Source organism: Corapipo altera, unplaced genomic scaffold (assembly GCF_003945725.1).
Source record: "Corapipo altera isolate COAL_440 unplaced genomic scaffold, ASM394572v1 45, whole genome shotgun sequence".
In the NCBI taxonomy this organism is placed as follows: domain Eukaryota; kingdom Metazoa; phylum Chordata; class Aves; order Passeriformes; family Pipridae; genus Corapipo; species Corapipo altera.
This window is the reverse complement of record NW_020884877.1, coordinates 13,811,172-13,833,735: the sequence shown is the minus strand read 5'-3', so window position 1 is coordinate 13,833,735 and position 22,564 is coordinate 13,811,172. Positions and strand designations below refer to the sequence as shown.

Genomic DNA, 22,564 nt, shown 5'->3' with positions numbered 1-22,564 from the left:
TTCAAAGCACCCACGTTCCAATGCTAATCATCACGACTGGAGTGTGTCTAAACTAATATCAACAGACCACACAGAACCAGAAAGCTGCTCGTTTACAAACAGCTGAAATAACACCTCCCAGCACAGAGTAGGCAAAGGTGGCAGCAGTTGGTTTGCAAAACTCAGGAGAACAAGCTGTAATGAAACAACCAGGCAACTGTAGCTGGCATGCTGAGCCAGCAGAGGCCCGTGGACATGCTGGACGTGCTTCAGCTGGCCTGCCAGACAACAGCCTGTGTGTCACAGGAAGAATGGCAGCAGTGTATCTCCCCATAGGAGCTGTGTAAGCAGTTGCTTCAGTTTTTATCCCGGTCCTCAGATGCCGTTAAATGTTTCTCTTCCCAGGCTGTGGAGTCATAGATATTATATACCTTTTACAGCCTCATAAGCCTTGCTGAGTCCTAACCATGATCCCTGTGAGAAAACACAGAAACTCCTTAGCCCAAGACACAGCCAAGGTGTGACACGGTCACTCTACATGGACTGGGGACCTGCAGTTTGCATTTTCCATACTGCAAGACAGACCTCTTTCCTCCTTTTCTTGCTCTCCAAAATGGTTGTCTGCAAGCTGCACCTTTTCAGGGCCATACCTCCCTCAGCATAGAAAACAGGTTTTTGCAAGAGGAGGTGTCCTTGCTTCTGCTTACCTAAGTATTGCACACCAACATATACCCCCTTGGCACTAATAAACAGTATTTCACCTCACAATCCCAGTGTCATCAGAGGATAGGGGAAGAAGGGACAGAAGAGTCAAATACTTTGGAAATAACATGGTAAGTTGATTAACAGAAATGTTTGCAAGATATTGCTTTGTTTCTTGAAGTGGAGGAGTTCAACAGTTAACAGTACAGAGCTGAGAAGTGCATCACTCCCAGGAATTTCTTTGTTGGGGTCCCTCTTCTGAGGTACCAAGCTACCAGATATCAAAATTGATCTGCACCAATAAACCTATCTGTTGGAGATGAGACCCTAGCATCAAAACTTCCTTAACATCTAAGTTTATCAGAAATGCTTATAATCACTCTTAACTGCTTTTTTTGGTTCATATTCTAGATATTTCTACTAGAGCACGACAGTAAACTATTAAATACACTGTTTGGTACCTCACATGTTGCATTAGCATCCTAACAGCCACTAAAGTGATTTAATTTGATCTATGGTCAAAGTGATTTTTAATCAATACAGATGCATATGGTCCTCATTGTTGACAGATCGGGAGTCTACCTGTAAAGGCAGAAGCCCTATTTTTTCTCTGTATTTTTTTAAAATTCTTTTTTTCCCTGATAACTGAAACAAATCCCAGCCCATCCCGCAGATGGGCAAAGGGTGCGCTATTAAGAAGACCGACTCCCTCAGGTGAGGCTCTTCCCTCCCGCCGCCCCCCGGGAGCCCCGTCCCTGTCCCCGCCCCGTCCGGCGCTGAGCAGCGCACGGCCGAGCCCGCAGGGATCCCTGTGCCTGGGCCCCCGCACCCACCGCCAGCGAAGCCCCGCAGCCCTTCGCCGGGCAGGCGGCGGCACCCGCCCCGCAGCGCCCCTGTACCGTGGCGGGGCCCCTCCGGGAAGGGAGCGTCGCCTTCTCCCGGCGGGCCGTCAGGGTACCTCAGGGGCTGCCGGGCTGCTCCGGGCACCCCGCCCCGCTCCCTCAGAGCCGCCCTCTCCTCCGCCCACCTCCCCCTCGGGCACCTCCTCCTGGCGGCGCGGCGGAGGCGGCCTGGGCAGGGACTGGGGCCGGGGGAGCGGCGTGGCGGGAAATGGCGGCTGTGCTGGGCCGGTCTGAGCTGAGCTGAGCTGAGCGGACGGAGCCGCGCCATGAGGCTGCTGCGCGCTCTGCTGCGCGGGGCCGCCCCGGGCACCATCCCGCAGCAGGTGGATTTCTATTCCCGCTTCTCCCCCTCGCCGCTCTCCATGAAGCAGTTTCTGGACTTTGGTGAGTCCCTGCCGGGCCGCACTCCCACCGCTGCCCCTGCTCCCACAGGTGCTTGTGAGGAGCGGAGCGGCTCCGGCCGCGACCCTCCACCCTGCCAGCGCTGCCCGCTGTTGCTTATCCCATGTTAGTGCTGCGCTCTCTGGCACAAAAAGGCCCTGCTTCCTTCTGGGACAAGGGAGCCCAGTTGGCGCCTTCCCGTAGACTGGAAGTGTGACAAGGTGGAAATTCAGCTGAAAACTCCAGTTTTTGGCACCACCAGAGTAGTTGGGCGTTTTCCTGCAGAACCTGCAGGGCAGAGGGTGGGGACAGCTGTGACAGCTGGTAGTGTCAGAGCAGTGACTCAGGTGAGACTGCTTAAGCCTTCTGCGTGCGATCTTTTAAGATATATTCCAAACACAGGAAACGCTTAACCGCAGATGGCACCGAGGGGCTGGAACAGTCATCACTTCTGAGTCATATGTCTGTGCCCTACAGAAACACCTTACCCAAAATTTGCTGGTTTAGAAGGAGCAGGATGCAGAGACCAAGAGCCATCCTGGAGGATTCGGAATCTGGCACTGAAAATGAGCAAATCAGTAACAGGATATTCGGTCTTATATTCTTCACTAAAACCACTCATAATGCTTCCAGGTTTGACTATGTGCTTGGAAACAAAAGGGATCACAGCAATTGTTCTGTTTTGCTTCAAAGCAAAAACCACACAGGGAAAGGTTGTGTTAAGTCTCACTGTAAGTGCCTTTCTGTATCCAAGGCACTCTGGTGCACATAAATGCTTACATAAGTGTTGCATATAAGCATTTAACTAGTTAATAGTTGCATTGCTTTTTACATTTTTGTAAGTAAAACATAACTGAGAACTAGTCATAGAGCCCCAGACTTTGTGTAAGTAGGAAGACTTACAAAGAAAACTTTCTCTTAACTGTCTGCTGTCACTTCATCCGTCTATTCAACGTTTCATTTGTGGCAGTGAAATGTATCCAACATTTAAACTCCAGATTCATATAGGAACCCCACCCGATGTTCTGTTACTACCGTACTTTTAAGCAAAGAATCTTGTAATTCAGAGTTTGCTCTGACCTGTATTATTTTACCACGAAATACTGATAAAGTAATGCTTACCCTAAAATCAGTGTTTATTTTCAAAGCACACTATTCCCTTTTGCAAAGGATAGGCTACCTTTTTACTGTTAGTTACCTGAACATAAGGTAAAAATAATTTTGAAAATGTTTAATTTTTTTTCCTCTCCTTTGCTTAAGGATTTAATCACACATAGTGATAAATTAATAACAAAGAAAAAAAAAAGAGTAGAGTGCAAGACTGAGACAGTCTTTAAGACATTCTGTAACCATTATAATCTGATGATGTTTTCAACTGGGGATTTTTTTGTCTCCTTTCACTCTAGGGAGAGCATTCAAAGAGGAAGTAAATCTGGTAATGCTAACTTAAAAAAATTAAATATTCCATAGGCAAATTTAGGTCTGGCTCATATACATCAGTCATATCTTGACTTATAAGCCCACAGTATTTCTGTAGGAGTCTTATCCATTCTTTGCCTAGACAGACTGTAGCTGCACAGGGAGGGACTCATTTGCCCATTCAACAAAATCCTGCCCTAAGCTGCCTTCCATATTTGACCCAGGATTGCAAAAAGGCAACCTCCAGATACAAAAACTGTTTTGTGGAATGTAATTTGCTGGGTATATGATGCATTGAAAGATTATACTTATGTTCTAATACCTTCAGTCTGACTTGTTTGTGGAATTTTACCCAAGAAAAGGGAAAGGCCAGTAACAGTCATGCCTGAAACACAATCTGACTAGGGAAAATGAAAGGTTTCTGGGCAGAGGTCATATGTAGACAACAAATAATACTGGTAAGTGCCACTGGGGAGGAATTTCTTTTTCATTAACTGACATTCTTTCATCAGTGTGGTTTATGACGTATCCGAGTCTGGATGCTTTAAAGTAAGGTACTCCATTTCAACTTGAAGATTTTTCCTGTTTAAGACACTCCCAGCTTCCTTTTTTTTTTTTTCCCCACGTCCCTTCCTTTAATTTTCTTCCCCAACTCCCCCTTGCCAGATGGAAAGAGTGAACTGAGCAGTACACCAGAGTTAATTTTTAGGAGACACCTGTTGTAAAACACCAGGGAGAGGTATGTACTTCAGTGCAGAAGATGAGCAGTTTAGTAAGTTCAGGTGCTGTTTACATGACACTGGTGAAGTCCAGACAGAAGTCTGGCTGAGAGTGATATACAGTGTTTCTTAGCCTCTTCCCCATGCTGCACTCTCCTGTCTCGCCTAGGAAAACAAGCTCTGTGGGAGTAAATTCAGGTCTTGATTTTAATAACCACGTTTAATTGCCACCCACACAGATGACATCTGTCTTTAAAGAAGGGCAGGTCTCTTATCAAAAGCTTCTACCTTTTAAAAATGTAAAAAAATTTAAAAGTAAATATATGGGAAAACTACTATGCAAATAGATAAGCACAGTAGCTGTCCTACTTTCATTTATTTCTTGGTATTCATGTGAATTCATTCATCTGTCTTCTGTTCTTGTAAGACAATGAACTTAAACTACAACAGATGTAGTTGAAAATGAGATCAGTATTACAGGATTTATTTTCTTAAAGTGTTCCAATGTCTTATGGCAATTCAGTAAGATCAGTGATCAAAAGCAGGGTGTATGGGGCCATGATACTTTCTCAAGCACCCTTCCCATAAATAGTTTCCTGTGCTGGTTTCGTTTGCCTCTCCAACATGCTCAGAATGACATACTGTTTGATCAGTGGTGGTTAGAGTCAATGCTTGCTGCAAATAAAATGAACAATATACATGGATAGAAGCTGCATTTAAAGTTGAATAGTTTGGGTCTGCAGCTATTGCTTTGTATATTGAAGACTCTCCTTACACGAACAGGGCTGGTAGGTTACAATATGAGGCACATTTTGAAATACAAATGGGCTGCTGCCATGAAAGAAACGTTGCCTGAGCAGCCTGGCCGAGTCAAGTTTGAAACCAAGCCACGGGCCTCTTATGCAAGAAAGTAAGACTTTGTGTAGTTTTCTGCCATAAGTGTTGACTTTATTCTGATGTCATATATTTATTTTGGTCTTAGGATCTGAAAATGCTTGTGAAAAGACTTCATTTATGTTTCTGCGACAAGAGCTGCCTGTGAGATTGGCAAACATAATGAAGGAAATAAGTCTCCTTCCAGACAACCTCCTGAGAACACCTTCAGTTCAGCTGGTTCAGAGCTGGTAAGAACAGTGACATTTCATACCTTCTGCATATACACAGGTTGGAGGAACTCATTCTTTTCTACTGAAAGAACATTTCATGGGCTCGTTACATGAACATCCCTTATGTAAAGTGAGATACTAAATATCCAATGTGATATAGATCAGAAACTAAATTTACAGACTTGGAAAAAACTCTTTAGCAGCAATTAGAGAACCTATGAGGGAATTAAAAATCATTGAGTATTGCAGACACTCATGTATGAGAATTCAAAACATTTTAATTTAAAAAAAAAAAACCAAACAAAAATCCACCAGAACAATGTTTAATAGGGGACTTACATAAAAATGAAGAGGCTAGTTGAAGAAACCAACAGAAGCAGGCTAAGGCCTGCAAAACATGCTTGCAAAAACATACTAGAAACCATTTACAAGACAGGGTATTGCATATTGATAGTAAAGATGTAGAAAATATGAAGAAAGCAATAGGAAACTCCCAAAGCCAAAACATAAAACAATAGAAAGAATATGAAACTATTAAAGTAAAAAAGATATTCTTTGAAAAGTAACATTTACTTTCAGATAAGGAACTTACACATAAATATAAACTTGTTAAGATGAAAGCAAAACAAAGAGATTGCTTGGCAACAGCTAAAGGCACAAAGATATCTGGAAAGGCTTCTAAAGTTAAGAGACAGAAAACCTGCCAGTGAATAAGTAGGATTGATTGGATGACTGAATACAAAAAGAGCTATCAATGAAGAGGAAGGCTCTTAATGAAACACAAATGCTTACATTCTCATGATAGTAAATGGCATTGATCAAATGGGAAATGAATTCTACTTGGACAAATGCAAGGTAGAACAGAGGGAGGACTCTCCTCTCCCTGTATAATTGCTTACTTACAATGGAAAAAGAAATTTTGATGCTACTGGGAATATTTTTCTGAATATGTCAGTTGATGGGCAAGAAGGAAAATTGTGTTAGGAACTAAGTAACAAATGGGGAGGAATACAATTGTATGACTGTGTTAGCCCTTTATTCCTCTGAATTGTATGCTGTTTTAGCATATCCTAAACAGAAAAGACCAAGAGGGATAATCAGAGGGTTGGAACAATTTTTACGTGAGGAGAAACCAAATAGAATTCTTCAGCTTGAAAAATATGCATCTAAGGAAAGAGATGGCAGAAATACTTAATTCATGAATAAGCTGGAAAGATTTTTCTAATAACAGGAACTTGCTGGGGCTGCAAATAAGTGATCACCCACTGGGTTTAAAATACAAAGATGATCCTTTATGCATTCTAATTAAATTGTAGAGTTCATCGCTCTGGAAATTTTGGAAGAAACGTCATGAATAGATTCAAAATAATCTAAAAAAATTCATGGGGGACAGGTACTATGACATGGAAACAAGCAACCTTGGAAGACCACAAATTGCTAACCAAAGAGATCTGGGGAGGCATATTAGAATTGGTCTTTGTCCTTTTTCTTTCATTGAAAGGTACGTCCAAAGTCTTCAGGAGATCCTTGACTTTAAGGACAAAAGCTCAGAAGATTCAGGGGCTATTCACAGGTAAGGGTTTGCTGTCACGTATGTTAATGTTTTGTTAATATTATATGGAAGAACTGGCAAGAAAACAGTAGGTTAAGAAAAATATCTCCAATCTTTACATAAGAATTGCAGTAATGTCACCCCCTGTCCCTAAAAGGAGGGTACAGGAAAACAGGACACAAAACACTTTAACATCATGTCGTTCTGTAGAGAGGCTTTGGTCAGTGTTGGCTGACCATAACTGCCATTTGAGAGACATGGGATGTTCTGCATGAAAATGGTGGCATGGTTTTTTCTTTCTTGTGGCAGTAATCCAGATAATAAATAAATAAAAAGTAATTTTATACATAGTCAAAATGATTGAATTGTTTCAATGCTAGTCCGCTGAAATACGCTGTAAAGTCTGACCTGTCTTCTTACTGCAATAGGCAGACCTGTGATATTTCTGTATGTAACAGTCTTCATTTTGGTAGGCAGGTACTCTGTTTGCCAGAGTATTAAATTCCCTTGAAAGTGAAATATTAACAATGTATTAATTTTAGTTTTACAGATACCGTGATAAAAATCCGGAATCGGCACAATGATGTAATTCCTACGATGGCTCAAGGAGTAATAGAATACAAGGAAAGCTTTGGCATTGATCCAGTGACCTCACAGAATGTGCAGTATTTTTTAGACCGTTTCTACATGAGTCGCATTTCAATCAGAATGCTCCTTAACCAGCACTGTAAGTGCCAGTGCTGAAAGGAGGGGAAATGATACCTGTACTATGTCAAGTGTATCTTCCTTTAATTTTTGAAGTGCTTACTACGTACTTAAATGCTACTTATGAGTACACTATTTGCCTTGCTATTTATAAACTCAATTCAACTCCTAAAATATTTATTAATAGTAATCTTTCAAGTATGGTGAAGACTGGAAATATAGATTGCCTATAAAATTTTTATTTAGCATAGCTGAAGATGTAAACTAAAATTATAAAATTATACTGGGTATTAAATAATATTTTCTTTTTTGGCAGCTTTACTGTTTGGTGGGAAAATTAATCCAGCTCATCCAAAACACATTGGAAGCATCGATCCTAACTGCAATGTTGTTGAAGTTATTAGAGGTAAATTCAGCAGATAAGAACTAGAATCCTGAAAACTTACATGAATCTCTGTACTAAGAGCAAATACACATCCTGATACTCATACACTGCTTAGTTCTTTTCTACCTGGAGTAGAAGTTTTATTTAAAGTGTAATACAATTTGTATCTTTATCCTATAAACCCAACTCCTGTGAGAAAATACAAAATCTCCCTGACAGTGCACAGTACTTGCAATTTTTGTTCTTGGCAAACTGTAAAGGAAAAAAAAAAGTGGGAAGGGGAAATGTAACTTCCTCTGTTTTTATTATAGATGGCTATGAAAGTGCCAAGAGACTTTGTGATTTATATTACATGAGCTCTCCAGAACTTATCCTTGAAGAGCTGAACGGTAAGTGAATGTGGATGAGGCACCCTCCTGAACATTGTGATGGCTTCTTCTAAAGTAACTGGTGGTGGAATGTCCTCCTGCCTTTCGTATAGTTAATGTGTTCTCTTGGATCTCCTGTTGTAAATAGTTTGGGTTTTTAAAAATCTGGCAGAAGGCTTTCCCCATTCCTCCCTTTAATTGGAAAACTGAAATCAGTAGAAAAGTTTTTGACACTACAGCTGTTGATGTAACAAATTTTAGCAGCCTCCTTCCCTCTCTAAGATTTCTTGTATGTCTTCACCTACACTACTGCATCTCACCCTCTCTGCATTTCTTGTGACACTTAAAAGATTTATACTAAGCATTCCATTCCATCTTCATTATAACCTCCTCAAGGGTTATAGAAAGCAACTATGATGTGCCCCGATCAGTGATGCCAAAGTGGTTTTAAGATTAATTTCTAAAGCAGCAAACAGCATTTGAAAATCCTGAGTGTGACTTTTGATTAACATCAATTTTTCAAAACATTTCTGTTAAAATTTTCCTTCTTTTGAAAATTCAACAATACGGATTCACATATTGAACTACTGAGAGAACGAACAAAAGATACCTCATTTGCAATTTAATTATTTAGACTCTCTTTTCTCCAGCTAAATCACCAGGACAGCCCATGCAAGTGGTGTATGTGCCATCACACCTCTATCACATGGTTTTTGAACTTTTCAAGGTCTGTGCACTTATCATTACGCAAGTCTTTTGTACATCTTTGTTTACTGAGATTGTATGGGTTTTACCTTTTGAATCAATTCTAGATAGCAGTGTGTTTTTGCAAGTGCAAACCTTGTGCTATTTGCAGGAACATTACTAAATTGTACTATTTAGACAAACAGTAATTGAATAGAAAATGAACAGCTTTGGAAGATGTATCTCCTTTGCCTAGCCACTGAATACATCTGACACCTTCTGAACAGACAGTACTTAAAATCTTAAAATATATGAAGATATTACTTAATAAAGCAAGTGAGAATAAGATACACAATTTTGGGGATATCTTAAAATCTGATAAAATGTGTAATAGGTCCTCCAGAGCTTTCCTCAAGCAGTTCAGTCCTAGACTTTTCTTGATCTTTGTGCCATATTGCATGTACTGTGCATTATAAAGAATTCTACAACAAAAACTCTCTAAGTTTAACTATTCAGATGTTTCCTTTAAAAAAAGTAAATATTTGAAGTCTGTGTATTCTAATAAACTATATAAATACTGATACTGAATAAACCAGAAATATTAAAAAAACTATTCTAAACCAATATACATTTTTTTTTGCTTCTGAAAATAGGTGATAAAAATAACTCCTAAAATGATGTTTTAAGGTAATATGCAAAGTGAATTAGGATTTAAGTTGTACTTGAAAATTGCAGAATGCAATGAGAGCCACCATGGAACATAATGCTGATCGATGCATTTATCCTGCAATTCATGTACACGTCACCTTGGGAAATGAGGATTTAACTGTGAAGGTACCCACTTTTTTTTTTATTACTTTGAAGGTTATTTTGATCAGGGTTTTTTTCCCTGCCATAGGCAGCATATTACTAACTTTAGCTGGTGATCTGGTTCCGTCACTAGATGGAATGTGATTATGTATGTAAGTAAAAAGACCATTATGGCATTTCACATCCTGCATCAGTTGGAAGTTCATAATGAGGTTGCACAGTCACACTGAAGGCTCTGCAATACCATCCTGTGCTTTTGTCACGCCATGTTTTGCCTACCTTGTAAGCAACCATGACTAAAAATGAAGGAGCATCTTTATACAATTTTAACAGAAGCATTTTTTAAGTGACAATGACAGAGCTATACAGGTGTGAAACAACTGAAAACCAAACAAAAAATATTGTATATTCCACAAAAATCAAACCTCCTTAAGTACAGTTTGCAGTTTCTTCTTTTTCTGTACAACATCCGTGTTGGATTTCAAATACCAGCTGCAAGCATTGGGTTTTTCATAGGTCTTTATTCCTCAGGAATACTGCCAGTTAAATATAGTTTACTAAAACCTGTTACTGAATGAGTAAATTAAAGGAGTTCTTTTACTACAGTTTAGTTAAAGACTAAAAATACAGAGAACCTGGTATTTTGTAAAAGGTATAGATACTGACCTCAGACAAAAGATAAAAGCCATGCACAATTTAAGTAGAATATTGTTGCTTCCAAGAGAATATGAATGATGCTTACAGTAGTATTTTATTTAGTGGTTTGGATAAGGGATGAAAGGGAGGGATTAATCTCTCTCTGGTCATTGTTGGAGATGAGAATTAAAGAAGACTTGTAACTTAACAGGGGCAACTTCATATTACGTTTTACCTGAACTTTCTCAGGTTTTTTATTGTTTGAGAAAAGCTGTCTTTTATAAAATTGTATTCAGGGACATAACACTACATGCTCCTTCTTGTTCCAGATGAGTGATCGTGGTGGTGGTGTTCCTATGAGGAAAATTGACAGGCTGTTCAACTACATGTATTCAACAGCACCACGTCCTCGTGTTGAGACTTCACGAGCTACACCTTTGGTATGCAAATCTTTCATATCTTGGCATCTTGGCTATGATTAATGGTCACAAAAGAAACCATTTAGCCAAAGCTATGAAGTACTGATTTTATGGATACATTGAGTATTGCCGTTTGAATGTTATAGCTTAATTCGAGTATTTTTCTGAAAATAACTGGAAAATTGCATAAAATACTAAAAATTATTCAAGATTCTATTTTTCTCTAGTACATCTAAAGATCAGCTACCTCAAGCAGAACACTTAGCTATGCTGCACGTACTGTAATGAGGACAGAACACTGAATTCTTTTTGTAGCCACTGAATGAACGGAAAAATAATTATAGCAATGACTTTGGGTCAAGGCCATAGTTCATTTGTACTGTGAGGTCAATTGTACCATCTCCCAGCAAGGATGAAGGAGCACAGATGTGACAGGCCATATGAAGAATTTACTTTGGTCTCATGTGAATGTAATAGATGCACAAGAAATAAAGCCTAAGCTCCCAGTCAGAATCTCTGAACAGCTTTCCCGTATTTATTCTCCCACATTGCATCAGTGATCAGTGTTCTGCACATAGATGAGTCTGCAACTCATTAAACACTGGATCTTTACAGAGAAGTGTTGTGTATGCTCATTGAGAGATCACCTCTAAAATTTAGTAAGTGAAAAAAAATTATGCCCAACACTTCAGGGCTGTGTCCTGCTACCGCAGTCAGGGCTTGACAGAATTTTAGTAGAAGCTACAAATTCAGAGACATTTTGTCTTGAACCTTTTTTATATATACTGCTGATGAAATGTATCTGACTTAAGTCCTCGGTGTTCTTAAGATTAGTAGCTCCATGAGACAGACACAGTAGAGTTTTCTCTAATGGTATCTCTTCTTCAAAAAGCTCCCACAATACAGGAAATGTTAACTACCAGCCCTGCCTGACAAAGGAATAAAACAGTTTTCTCATAATCACAATCATCCATGCATTCTTCTGGTTTTGGGGTGTATAATAGTTCTGAGGGGCCATAATAATTAACATATAAACTCCTCTTACTGTCAAACATCATACTTAGTTTGTCTGTTTACCTGTTAAGTTAAAGCAGAAAACACCACTGATGGATGCAATTAATGGAAATATACCTTTTTTCCTGGATCAGGCTGGATTTGGTTATGGCTTACCCATATCACGTCTGTATGCACAGTACTTCCAAGGAGACCTGAAACTCTATTCCTTAGAGGGCTATGGTACAGATGCAGTTATTTACATCAAGGTATGATGTAACACTTTACCATTTACATTTATCAGCAACTGTAATCTAAACTGCTAATGGAACTCCTTGTTCTGTTACTATAACTTCAGTTAAAAGGAATCATCAGTTACAGTCTTCTCTCCTTACAGGCCTTATCAACAGAATCAATTGAAAGACTCCCTGTGTATAACAAAGCAGCCTGGAAGCATTATAAAGCAAACCATGAAGCAGATGATTGGTGTGTGCCAAGCAGTGAGCCAAAGGACATGACCACTTTTCGCAGTATGTAGCTTTTTCCTTGGCAGCTCATAAGAAGTAGGTTTGCCTGTAAAGGCAATTTAAAAGACCTGATTTATACCAAGATGGTGACCAAGTTTGATATATGAAAGTAATTTTAAGTGGAGTAATAGAAGGTGCAGTGTAATGGTCTTTTCTAAAATTAAAAAACCAACAACCACCAAAACTCTCGAACTTGTACATACTTTTAAATTTTAAGAACGTCACAATTTGTTTCATTTTCTGTTTTTGGCTACTTTAAGAGCTAAGTCAAGGGAACAGTATTTTGGGTTTTACAGGGATCAGTGCAATCTCTAGCACATCTGGTATTAATTCATATAATTACAAAATTGTTTTAATGGAAAAACTATTGAAAAAGCTCACTGGAGCATTTTTCCATTATACAATATTACAGATTAATGAGAAACTCATGTAAGAAGTATTGAGGAGCTTATTGCCATACCTTTGCACTCGTATGGCATTTGCTATTCTTTTATCTTCAGCATGCTGAAGCCTAATTTTGCAAAGTTAGATATATTGCCAGCACACCTTGCCTACATCAAGGGTTTTTTCACCCAGCGAAATCACGCTTACCTCTGTAGGGATAAAAAATAAATAATAAAAAAATTTTAGCTGCAACTACTGGTATAATGTATCTCAGGTATGGGGCATCAGTTGAATTTCTTTTTTTGTAATGTGAATATATAATACATGTGAAAAGCTTATCTTTCCCTGATTATTGTGAATTAACAACTAATGCTGGCTTGTGTACAGTACAATGTTGTCTTGCATTTGCCTGTATTTCTGTAGGTCCTACCAAAACGCAGCATCAATGTTCTAGCCCTCATAAGTTCTCAGACTTGAAATTGTCAGGTTACAGCTGTAAAAGGAAACTATTTTAATAAACAAATTTTTTTAAATTTGCCCTTCATAGGGCATCTCTATTACTTTGACCTTCTCAGGAGTATTTAAAAAAAGTGGAATTAACAGTTTTTGAAAATACCTTTGTATTTGTGATGTACTTCATTTTTGCAGTAACTGGAAGTCACACTGTAACTTAAACATGGTGAGCAGACTGTGTATCAGTCAAACTGTCAAAACATACTGGGGAAAATAGAGAGGGGACTGAATATTACATTTCAGGTACAAACTCCTTCTTTTGAGAAAGGATTCAACTTTTTTAATGCCTACTGTGCCAACTTTGTTCAAATCGTACACATGAATGTTGCACCTCGATCCCTGTAATTCCTGAATGTTTTAACAGTGATGCAGTTAATGCCACTGAGAACTAATCCTTTTCTCAGTTAATTAACTGCATGTAATTCTGTGATTTTTGTTCTGCAGTAGACATGCATAATCCCTCTCAGAAAGAATAAGCCTAAATTTTGCAAGTTTACTATCTCTGTGCAGAGCAGAAGGTGAGATACCGCAAACGAAGGGCATAGCTGGTACATCAGAAACTGTTCTAGTTGTAGCTGAGCCAGATTGGAGATTTCCACCTGCTATCTCCCTAGCTGAGTTCTGCAAAACAATGAAATGGTTTTATACCCTGGTCAAGCTAATGTAGAGCACTTTATCTGGAGTGAATGACAGACTGCTCTATATACACAGTCTGAGGGAGGACTATTCTAGCTTAATTGACACCACAACAGTAGCATTACCTGCTCCACTCAAGCTTGTGGGCATCTTGAGGCCCCTGCTTTTCTTTCTTACAAGAATGTGAGATGGTGACTGGCACACCTTTTAATCTGCTTGGCTACAAGTGAGGAGAATCTAGAGCTGTTCTCTTCTTTGGCCCTGCGAGAGGATGTACGTGAGAAATGCCACACAGGGTAAAATGGGGCCTGGAGGGGACACTTGCAGCTACTGCATTTGCTAAACTAAAGCTGAAAGTTACAGTGCTTTTAAAAACTCAGGTTTGAAGCTGAGTAGTCTTGCTTTTATGCTAAGTTTTACATCTTTTAATTAATTCAGTTGAACTGATTTTAGTAATAGCTGAGAACTGCAAGAGATGTTTCTGAAGAAAAGCTAACTGTTTTCTACAAAGTCTATTAAATATTTGAGATATTATTGAAATAAAGCCTCTGAGTTAGCTCTCAACTAACTACCAATTGTATTCTGATTATTAGAAACTTGCTGTGTAATTATATTTGTATTTATCTCTTCACCTGACACCCCAAATGACTGTGGTGAAAACACAAATGTGTAGTACTTTGGTTTACAATGTTTAACCCTACTTACAAGCATGGTCTTTGACAACTTTTGGTTTCAACAGAAGTTCAGAAGACAACTTTCATGTTTAGTATTTCCATTACTATACTGAAGTAATTGCTAGCACATTGGTTAAGTTGAACTGAATCACTGTAGAAAATTAGTATACTAGCTCAGCTATCAAAATGCTGAGATTAATAGTTTTGTATGCAAATGGACTCAGTCGTGCACTGTAAAATTAATCTTGGTTTGTGTTAATTTTTTTGAAAGAATCACTACATTTATTCATTAAAACTGTTGTAAAAATTAAAGTCTGTTGGGTGATTATGTAGCTTGGTACTAAGCTCGTTCCATGCAGGCTTCTTGTTCCACATCTGACAGATGTTAAATGCGGTGGTCTGTGATAACCAAAGTTCTTATGCTCACGTGCCAGGTGAGTTTATCATCCCTGCCCTTGGCCCCTGTTTAACTACAACAGCTCTGAAACCATTATTTGCACTAGTCTCCTTCATGGGAGAACTCTTCACAGGGTGCAACAATAGGCTCAAGGGAAAAAAGGTAATACATGGTTGTATCAATATTCTGTGTTCTATCTGAAAGCACTCGACCTTCTTGACTGATTTAACTGAAGGGTGGTTTTACGTGTGTGATCCTGAGCATTTGATGATTCTGTACTTATAATTCCTTTCTCTTTACCAGTAGGGCAGCATTCCTCTCTGGCTCAAGGTCTGTAAGTCTGCCATACAACTCAAAGCTACTGAAAACAAAGTAAAACAAAGTAAATAAATTAACTGACCAAAGAGTAGTTTCTTAATGCATCAAACTGAAATATAACCTCTTTGCAAAAGTAATTATTACCAAGATTTTCAAACTTTATTTTGGAAATGCCTGGTGTGCAGAAGCATTTCCATACAGTCATTTTGCTGAAATTCTTAGACATTTATACAAAAAAAAAAAAAAAAGAATGTGAAACACCAATAATGAAGTTCATTCATTTAATTAAAATGAAAAACAGTCCACAGATTTAAAGGAGAACTTGGTCCACAGAAACAAACTATGTAAGTTTTGTTCTAGTCCCTTCTAGGGTGGAACTGATATTTAAACTAGTCTATGTTTCTGGAATAATCTAATTTAAGGAAGTGCTCTTTGTAGTATCTCTAGAAAATAGTATGTAAATATACAAAACACCAATTCATGTTCTAAGCTATTTTGAGAATCAAATCCTCCTTTAAAGAGAAAAAATCTGTAGTCTACAATTGAACATTTAAATACAAGGCAAAAACCCAGTGTGTCAGTGATAATTTTTCCTACAATTCTTCCCTCAGTATTTTAAGTTTGAAAAACAGTATTGTTTAAAATTAGCAAATATATAAATTTGGTCCGCAAAAATCTTGTAGCAGGTAGAAAAGAGAAATACATGTATTGCAAATTGATCTTATTCATAGCATAAATCTATAAAACTATGTATTATTTAGGAAAAATAGGTTAAAAATGATCTTATTTATAGGTTTAAACCTTGTCCCAACACCATACGGGTAGCGTACAGAAAATTTAATATTATGCTTAGGATATGTAGTTTGTGAAAACTACTTAGTATTTCTTGTTATTTTCTCAGTAAATTGCAACACAGAATTCAAAACCAATGTACTACTAAAGTGAACTTTGAATGAAGTCCCGGAAATACAAGAATTTAAACAAAATAATCCATAAATTTGAAATACATGCTTTCTTTTTAAATTAATATGACATTACCATTTTCTTAAACTTAATTTTTACTATACAACTTTAGTGGCAACAGATAACAGACTGTCACAGACTGAATTTGTTGGCAGGATTTTTCTATTGTCCCTCTATCAGATTCAACTCTATCAAATGCTAGTTGACTACTATTGGAATGATTTTAATACAGTATTCTACTTTCCACAAACATCAATTTCAATGAAAAGGGCATAGGAGGTCTTAGAAGCAGAAATGTTACTTAAGGCAGAAAGTTAAATTATTGTCTATTAGTACAGGCAGAGTCAACTAGGAATAAAAATACTGAAAACATTATTTCATTTTATTGGGCTGTAATGGGGAGGGACCACAATTAAAAAGTAAAAAACCACCTACCATATTAAACTGTTGCACTTTCCCTCCTCCCTCAATTGTACAATTATATACAAATCTGCTGAACTACGTCAAGATTAGGCAAGTCTGCACTAAAATAAAATGGTCATTTTAGCAGCTTGATTCAAGAGTGGCCACCACTCTGCCAGTCTTGCGAACTTCTTTCTCCTTCTTTTGAACCTTTTCCTTTTGCTTTTCCAGTTTTTCCTGTGTTTTTCTAATATCCTTAATTTTTTTCTTTATTGTTGATCTGTCATTTTGACTGGAAACTCCCAAAGCCTTTGGAGGGGGAAAACAAAACAAAACCTCATCAGTAATTTTTTCCACTGGTACTGTCCACAGTGCTTGTGCATGAACAATTTAAGAAAGCGTAATTGCTGCAAGATAGTCTGTTTATTTGAAAATAATGACTCAGGCTTCAAAAGCATTGTAAATAATCATCTGGGTAACAAGGTAAGTAAAGAGACTAGGGCCGACTCTTCAGTTATGAAATAACAGTTTTGCATTTTACAAACATGTAGACCCCCGAGAATTTCCAGAAAATAGCATAGTTAGTAGTAATCTCAAAATACAAGAGGAATTTATATTCAGTAACTACTCTTTAATTTCAATATTAAGGATTTTAAAGTGTGTTATTAGGAAGTGATTGAGTAAACAGACAGTACACTTCAATGTTCGGTCAGGAGGTGGCAGCAGCTGATTCCACGTTCCTGAATGCACTCACACTCCGTCAACCCGAATAGCATTCGGTGCACATTGACCTTTAGGCTTCAACATCAAAAGTTCCCCAAATAAAGACAGTCATTTAACAGGCCAGTCACTGGTATTTCTTCTGAGTCCAGGAAATTTTACAAAATACGGGACATTTAGTGTTGCACATCTATTTAAAGTGCAGGTATGTTTTGGAGACTTAAGTTAGATGCTTTTTTTCCCCCCTAGACCCCTCAAATTCTACTTTTGGTTATTAATAATAATGTCCCTTATGCCAGAATAGACCAATGAACCTCTCTTAGTCACACATCTTGCTTGTCCAAAATGCAGTCTGATAATCTAACAAGAGAGAAAAACCGAAAGAGTTTACTAGCACTATAAGGAGTACACATTACCATGCAGCTTTCAGATGTGAAATGGCAAGAAAAGGCTCAAAAGATTTAGAATACATATTTTCAGCAGGAGTAAAAACCTGAAAAATTTAAAAGGATTTTAGCCTTCCCATTTGAAGAGGAGATGTGGAAGAAACAGATTTCTAAAACAGGTCCTGCAATTCTATGCATTTGAATTGGCCGGATCTTGTTTTGATATGACCTTCTGTTGAGATGGATGACAGATGAATCAAGACCCTTTGGACAGTTATGCCTAATTTCATTTCCTCAAGATGCAAACAAGGAAACAATATTTGTTATTTCTCTGATTATAAACAGCTTGTCTTTAGTTCTACAATTACTAATTACCATCTAACTGTATAGTCTTGTATAGTCCAAGTATTTCAAAAGCAAGTAACTCCAAATAAATAACAAGAGCAAGTAAGTCTAACTCCCTTAAAAAGCCATAAAAACAAGAAAATACTTTGCATTTAAAACTATGTCTGAATAAGCAGTGAAACTTATGTGGTTACAAATATATCCTGGTATATTCACTTACCTTTAACTTCTCACTGTCGAGCTGCATTAATTGCTGTCCATCTACATTCATAGCTGTGAACTCTGTAATATACTGCTCCATGTTCATTCCCATTAACCAGTGGCATACTTGCTGAGTGGTCCATTCAGAAATAGGTCTACTGTGCCATTGATTTTGCTTTCCTGTTGTTGCAAATTCGTCATCTAATGCCTAACCAATTGAGAAAAGTCACCATAAGCAGTGTTTTACTTGACTATATGTTGATTTCCAGTTGCTAGTTGAGTCTGATTAACAAAATGCATTTTTAAACCTACTCTATTCCAGAAGGACTTAAGTTCTTGAGATCAGTTTACAGTCAGTTTGCCTAGGCGTTTACTGTAAACAAAAAGACTACAGCATTCAACACAAAGAAATAGACAACATAAATGTTTTTCTTTAAGAAATTATATAGCAAAATATTAGCTTAAGCTGGATGTATCCTAACAGTGAACACACTGCTCACTTAGTTGGTTAAAGGAGCTCAATCCTAATGTTAGATGGTACAAAAACTCTGTTATTTGTTATTGTTAAATGACAGAAGTCCAGTAGTCAGTAAATCTGGTGACTGTTCCAGCCATAGTTTTACTACATTTCTAAAAGAGAGGACTGTTCATTTTTTCAACTAATGCTATCACATCAACATTTTAAAGGGTCTACTGGAAAATGACCATTTCAGAAACATAAGCACTTGTAGCCTTCCACTGAAAATACACTTTGCCAGCTCACAGAGCTTTTGAAGCATACTGCTTCAGTTTCCTTCTGAGGGGAAAAGGTACTGCTATTTGTCCACTACTACATCACAAAAGAAAATCTACATAAAACAGAGCTCAATGTCTTTACAGAAGAAATTTGAGTGTGGTACTTGAATCAGTAACATCAGTTACCTAAAGTTTTATTAACTATCCAAAACGATCCCTCACTAGCTCGTGATTGAGTATAGGCTACGTTAGACTTGCATACTGCTCCACTAGACAGCTTCCATGATTGATCAAAGATATTTCCAAAACAGCAGAAAGTACACCCCCTTTCCCAGGGAGCCTTACACATCATTTGTAAACAGAAAACCTGGAAATAAGCAACTTCTAGTCATGGATTTGAGACGTGACCCTGTAAGGCTCAGGTGAACAACTACAGCTCCCAGCCACAAGGATCTCACAAAATCCAGCTTATTCGATGGAATATTTGGGGGAGTTGACTGAATGTAACAAAATAATTCAGGTGACTGCAAGTCAAAGATGGTGAGATGCAGGCCTGTGATGTGACCTGATCATACAGTACACTGGATCTGAGCGCTCAGCATGGCAGGCACCGGGAGTCTGAGGTGAAACAAAATTTTTAAATTTCTTATGTATTGAAGGATCACATGCAATCAGAAATGGCTCTGCTTCCCCTGGTCTGTGAAACAAAGGACAGTGGTTACATGAGGAGACAGTGCAGATAAATAGGAACGAATCTGTAGAGCAGAACATTTTGTGCTGAGGTTCTAAAATCTGTACTACAAGCATTTAAAAGGATTTTCACTTCCAAACAGCTATAGTCTGGTCACACCAACTTAATGGTCATTAGCAGCTGGAATGTACCAGAACCACTGCCGGAGCACATCTGATTTAATTTCCAAGGTAAATCAAAGTAAGGTAAGTGGGAACAATCAGGAGATTTATTTTTAAAAAATGAACTCCTTATCCAAATCAAAATCCTTATGTAGATATAACAAGTGTGAGCACATCTACCTTCCTGATGTGCAAAAGAAAAATAACAATTTACATAAAATAACAGCAAATGGCTCTAGAAGAGGTTTTGCTTGAAGTGCTCAGTACAGCATCTGTATCAAGACAACTGGGGCACTGTAGTTTCCTATCCAAGCTATCAAGCTTGAGATACTTCATACAGAGAAGATTAATTTGATAAATTACCAAGGGATTTCAAAATGCCAATTTATTTTAAATAATTTCAGATAATAGTGCTCCTTAACCTGATAATGTAATGCAAAATATATATTGGTAACTTTGTCTTACACTCGCACATGTTCATGAATAATACATTAAAAGGGGGAAATACTTTACATTTGAAGTTTGACCTGTATCTCAGAGTCATGTGTGGTCTCTCAGCTGCAAGAACTACTAAACCTATATATTGCCATACATATTTTTTTCTAATATATATCTACTTCTATTCCTTGGAGGGGAATGTCCATGTATCTATATATCTCCTTTCCACTGAGAAATGTGTAAAATGTTATATTCCAGTTGTAACTCACTCTCTAGTTTTATTGAATCTGTGCAAGCCATGCAAAAACTTTGCTTCCGTAATTTTAGAGTGTAAGTACTTGAGGAAGGTGTACTCCTGTCAAAAAAAAGAGGCACAGATTCGTTCATTTCACTGAAGGAACACAGTCCCCTGACAGAATCCCGGGGGATCTCTGCATCTGTTCCTCCAAGCCGTGTGGATTAGAGCAGGTAACAGACTGGACTCCTCCAGGCTGAGCTACTAATTGCAGTATAGGGTTTCAGCATCAGCAGTTGCTAACAAATTCCTTCTACTTCATATTGGTAAAGACAGACCCCTAAAACCAGAAGTTGTTGTAGCAATACCTGAATCTGTGTTAAAACACCTAGACCATCTCCTCACAGAAAGATATTTAATCCTGTATAATTTGAATTTTTCATTACTGCACAAGGGAAAAGCACACCTGAATACTTTTCAGAATATGAACAGGAAAGTGAAAACTGTAGAAGGGCAAGATGAAGAACACACACTTCCGAGTAATGCTTATTGCTCATTAAATAACACCTCTACATCATTTTATCCCAAATGTTCATTCAGAGGCCCAAGGAACATGCCAAGCTGTTTGTACATCAAAGTTACGGTCCCCAAAACAGCCAGCATGCACAGAACAGATCAATTGCAAATTCAGAAAGCAGAACTAAAACTACTTATAAGGTAAGGAAGCATGAGAAAGCCATGTGCTCCCACATAAAAACACAGGTGATTCAGAAAACAAGTACAGAAATACTGAAGCTCTGAAGATAATACAAAGCACAAGAAAACACCACTGCTGCCACACCATTTAACATATTAAGAACTTTAGAAGGATTACCAGCTAGCTTGCTAGCCATCTGTGAGGGAAGTGCCTCTGCTGCAACTAGCTGGCTGCTAACAACAGAACTCTCAGCAGGCAGTCACTTCCCCAAACTGCCTGTGAGCACCTGCCCAGCAGATGCAGACTGTTCAGTGCTGCCCTTGTCTACATCTCTAAGAGGTGCTTCCATCTCCTGTCTCCTACCAATTCCACGATTTGTAAGGCAGCATGCAGTGGTGCACCCCTCTGCAAGCAGGGGTTATTACACTGGATAGCATGATTCCTGATGGATAATTATGAACCCATTCAAACAACAACCATCCTGTAGAAATTCTACTTGTGAAGAGCTTAAGTTAAGGATCCTGTCCAATATCTTTACTGATGATCTGGATGAGGGGATTGAGTGTACCCTCAGTAAATTTGCAGACAACACCAAGTTAGGTTGGAGTGTTGATCTGCTGGAGGGTAGGAAGGCCTTGGAGAGGGACCTGGACAGGTTGGATCTACGGACTGAGACCAAGAGCATGAGTTTCAACAACACCAAGTGCCAGGTCCTACACTTTGGCCACGATAACCCCATGCAGTGCTACAGGTTGGGGGCAGAGTAGCTGGAAAGCAGCCCAGTGGAAAAGGACCTGCAGGTGCTGCTCAGCTGCCACCTGAACAGCCTGTGCCCAGGTGGCCAAGAGGGCCAAGGGCATCCTGGCCTGTATCAGGAATAGTGTGGCCAGCAGGACCAGGGCAGCACTTATCCCCTGTACTCAGCACTGGTGAGGACACACTTTGAGTCCTGTGTCCAGTTCTGGGCCCTCAATTCAGGAAGGACATTGAGGTGCTGGAGCAAGTCCAGAGAAGTCCAAAGCTAGTAAAGGGTCTGAAGAGCTGAGGGAGCTGGGCTTGTTTGGCCTGGAGAAGAGGAGGCTCAGGGGTGACCTAATGACTCTCTACAAATTAATCCACTGCTGCAACCTGTAAACAAGTTATATGATTTTTGACACTTCAGATTTTTAACTTAGTGAATTTATAACACTGTTTGTAAGACTGTTCTGACTTTCTACATATTACTGGAATATTAAGGTTTTCACCAGAGCCTTATTTAAGACAGCTAATAAAACCCCCCTGACATTCATGAACCACCACTTTGGCAAGTCCTCTAAATCATTTCTGTAAAATAAATGTGTTCAGCTTCTAAAGAGTCTATAAATTAAATCCTTTAGTTTAG

At 38.5% G+C, this 22,564-nt stretch overlaps 2 protein-coding genes across 10 annotated transcripts in view; one reads left to right on the top strand and one right to left on the bottom strand.

Annotated features, from left to right (window-relative positions):
* Positions 1 to 699: 699 nt before the first annotated feature.
* On the top strand, positions 700 to 14,384 carry PDK1 (pyruvate dehydrogenase kinase 1). Of its 2 annotated transcripts, none has more exons than XM_027636420.1 (11): positions 700 to 812; positions 5,085 to 5,226; positions 6,710 to 6,781; positions 7,303 to 7,487; positions 7,782 to 7,871; positions 8,162 to 8,239; positions 8,869 to 8,945; positions 9,638 to 9,736; positions 10,678 to 10,788; positions 11,916 to 12,029; positions 12,158 to 12,298. In XM_027636420.1, exons 2-11 carry the CDS (start codon positions 5,117 to 5,119, stop codon positions 12,296 to 12,298), a joined length of 1,077 nt encoding a protein of 358 aa, XP_027492221.1. In that variant the 5' UTR covers positions 700 to 812; positions 5,085 to 5,116. The 2 variants fall into 2 exon arrangements, with proteins under 2 accessions (XP_027492221.1, XP_027492220.1); XM_027636419.1 differs by lacking the exon at positions 700 to 812 and adding an exon at positions 1,729 to 1,967 and having other exon boundaries at positions 12,158 to 14,384.
* Positions 14,385 to 14,796: 412 nt separating this feature from the next.
* The window catches only part of LOC113943964 (neurabin-1-like), a 44,139-nt gene continuing 36,371 nt past the window's right edge, over positions 14,797 to 22,564 (bottom strand). For 4 of the 8 annotated variants that reach the window (XM_027636417.1, XM_027636416.1, XM_027636418.1 and 1 more), the window contains 2 exons: positions 18,246 to 18,434; positions 16,498 to 16,883 (listed from right to left, as the gene is read on the bottom strand). In XM_027636417.1, the coding sequence (XP_027492218.1) occupies positions 16,716 to 16,883; positions 18,246 to 18,434 (357 nt within the window). In that variant the 3' untranslated portion in view covers positions 16,498 to 16,715. Of the gene's footprint in view, positions 15,253 to 15,330; positions 16,884 to 18,245; positions 18,435 to 22,564 lie in introns of those variants that run through there. The other 4 variants (XR_003526526.1, XR_003526527.1, XM_027636414.1 and 1 more) reach the window with 4 other exon arrangements.

Excerpts from the sequence above, each read along its gene's own strand:
- PDK1 (XM_027636419.1), top strand. The coding sequence starts at position 1,850 with ATGAGGCTGCTGCGCGCTCTGCTGCGCGGGGCCGCCCCGGGCACCATC. Across the intron at positions 5,227-6,709 it reads GTTCAGCTGGTTCAGAGCTG|GTACGTCCAAAGTCTTCAGG; the intron begins GTAAGAACAGTG and ends TTTCATTGAAAG. Across the intron at positions 9,737-10,677 it reads ATGAGGATTTAACTGTGAAG|ATGAGTGATCGTGGTGGTGG; the intron begins GTACCCACTTTT and ends TTCTTGTTCCAG.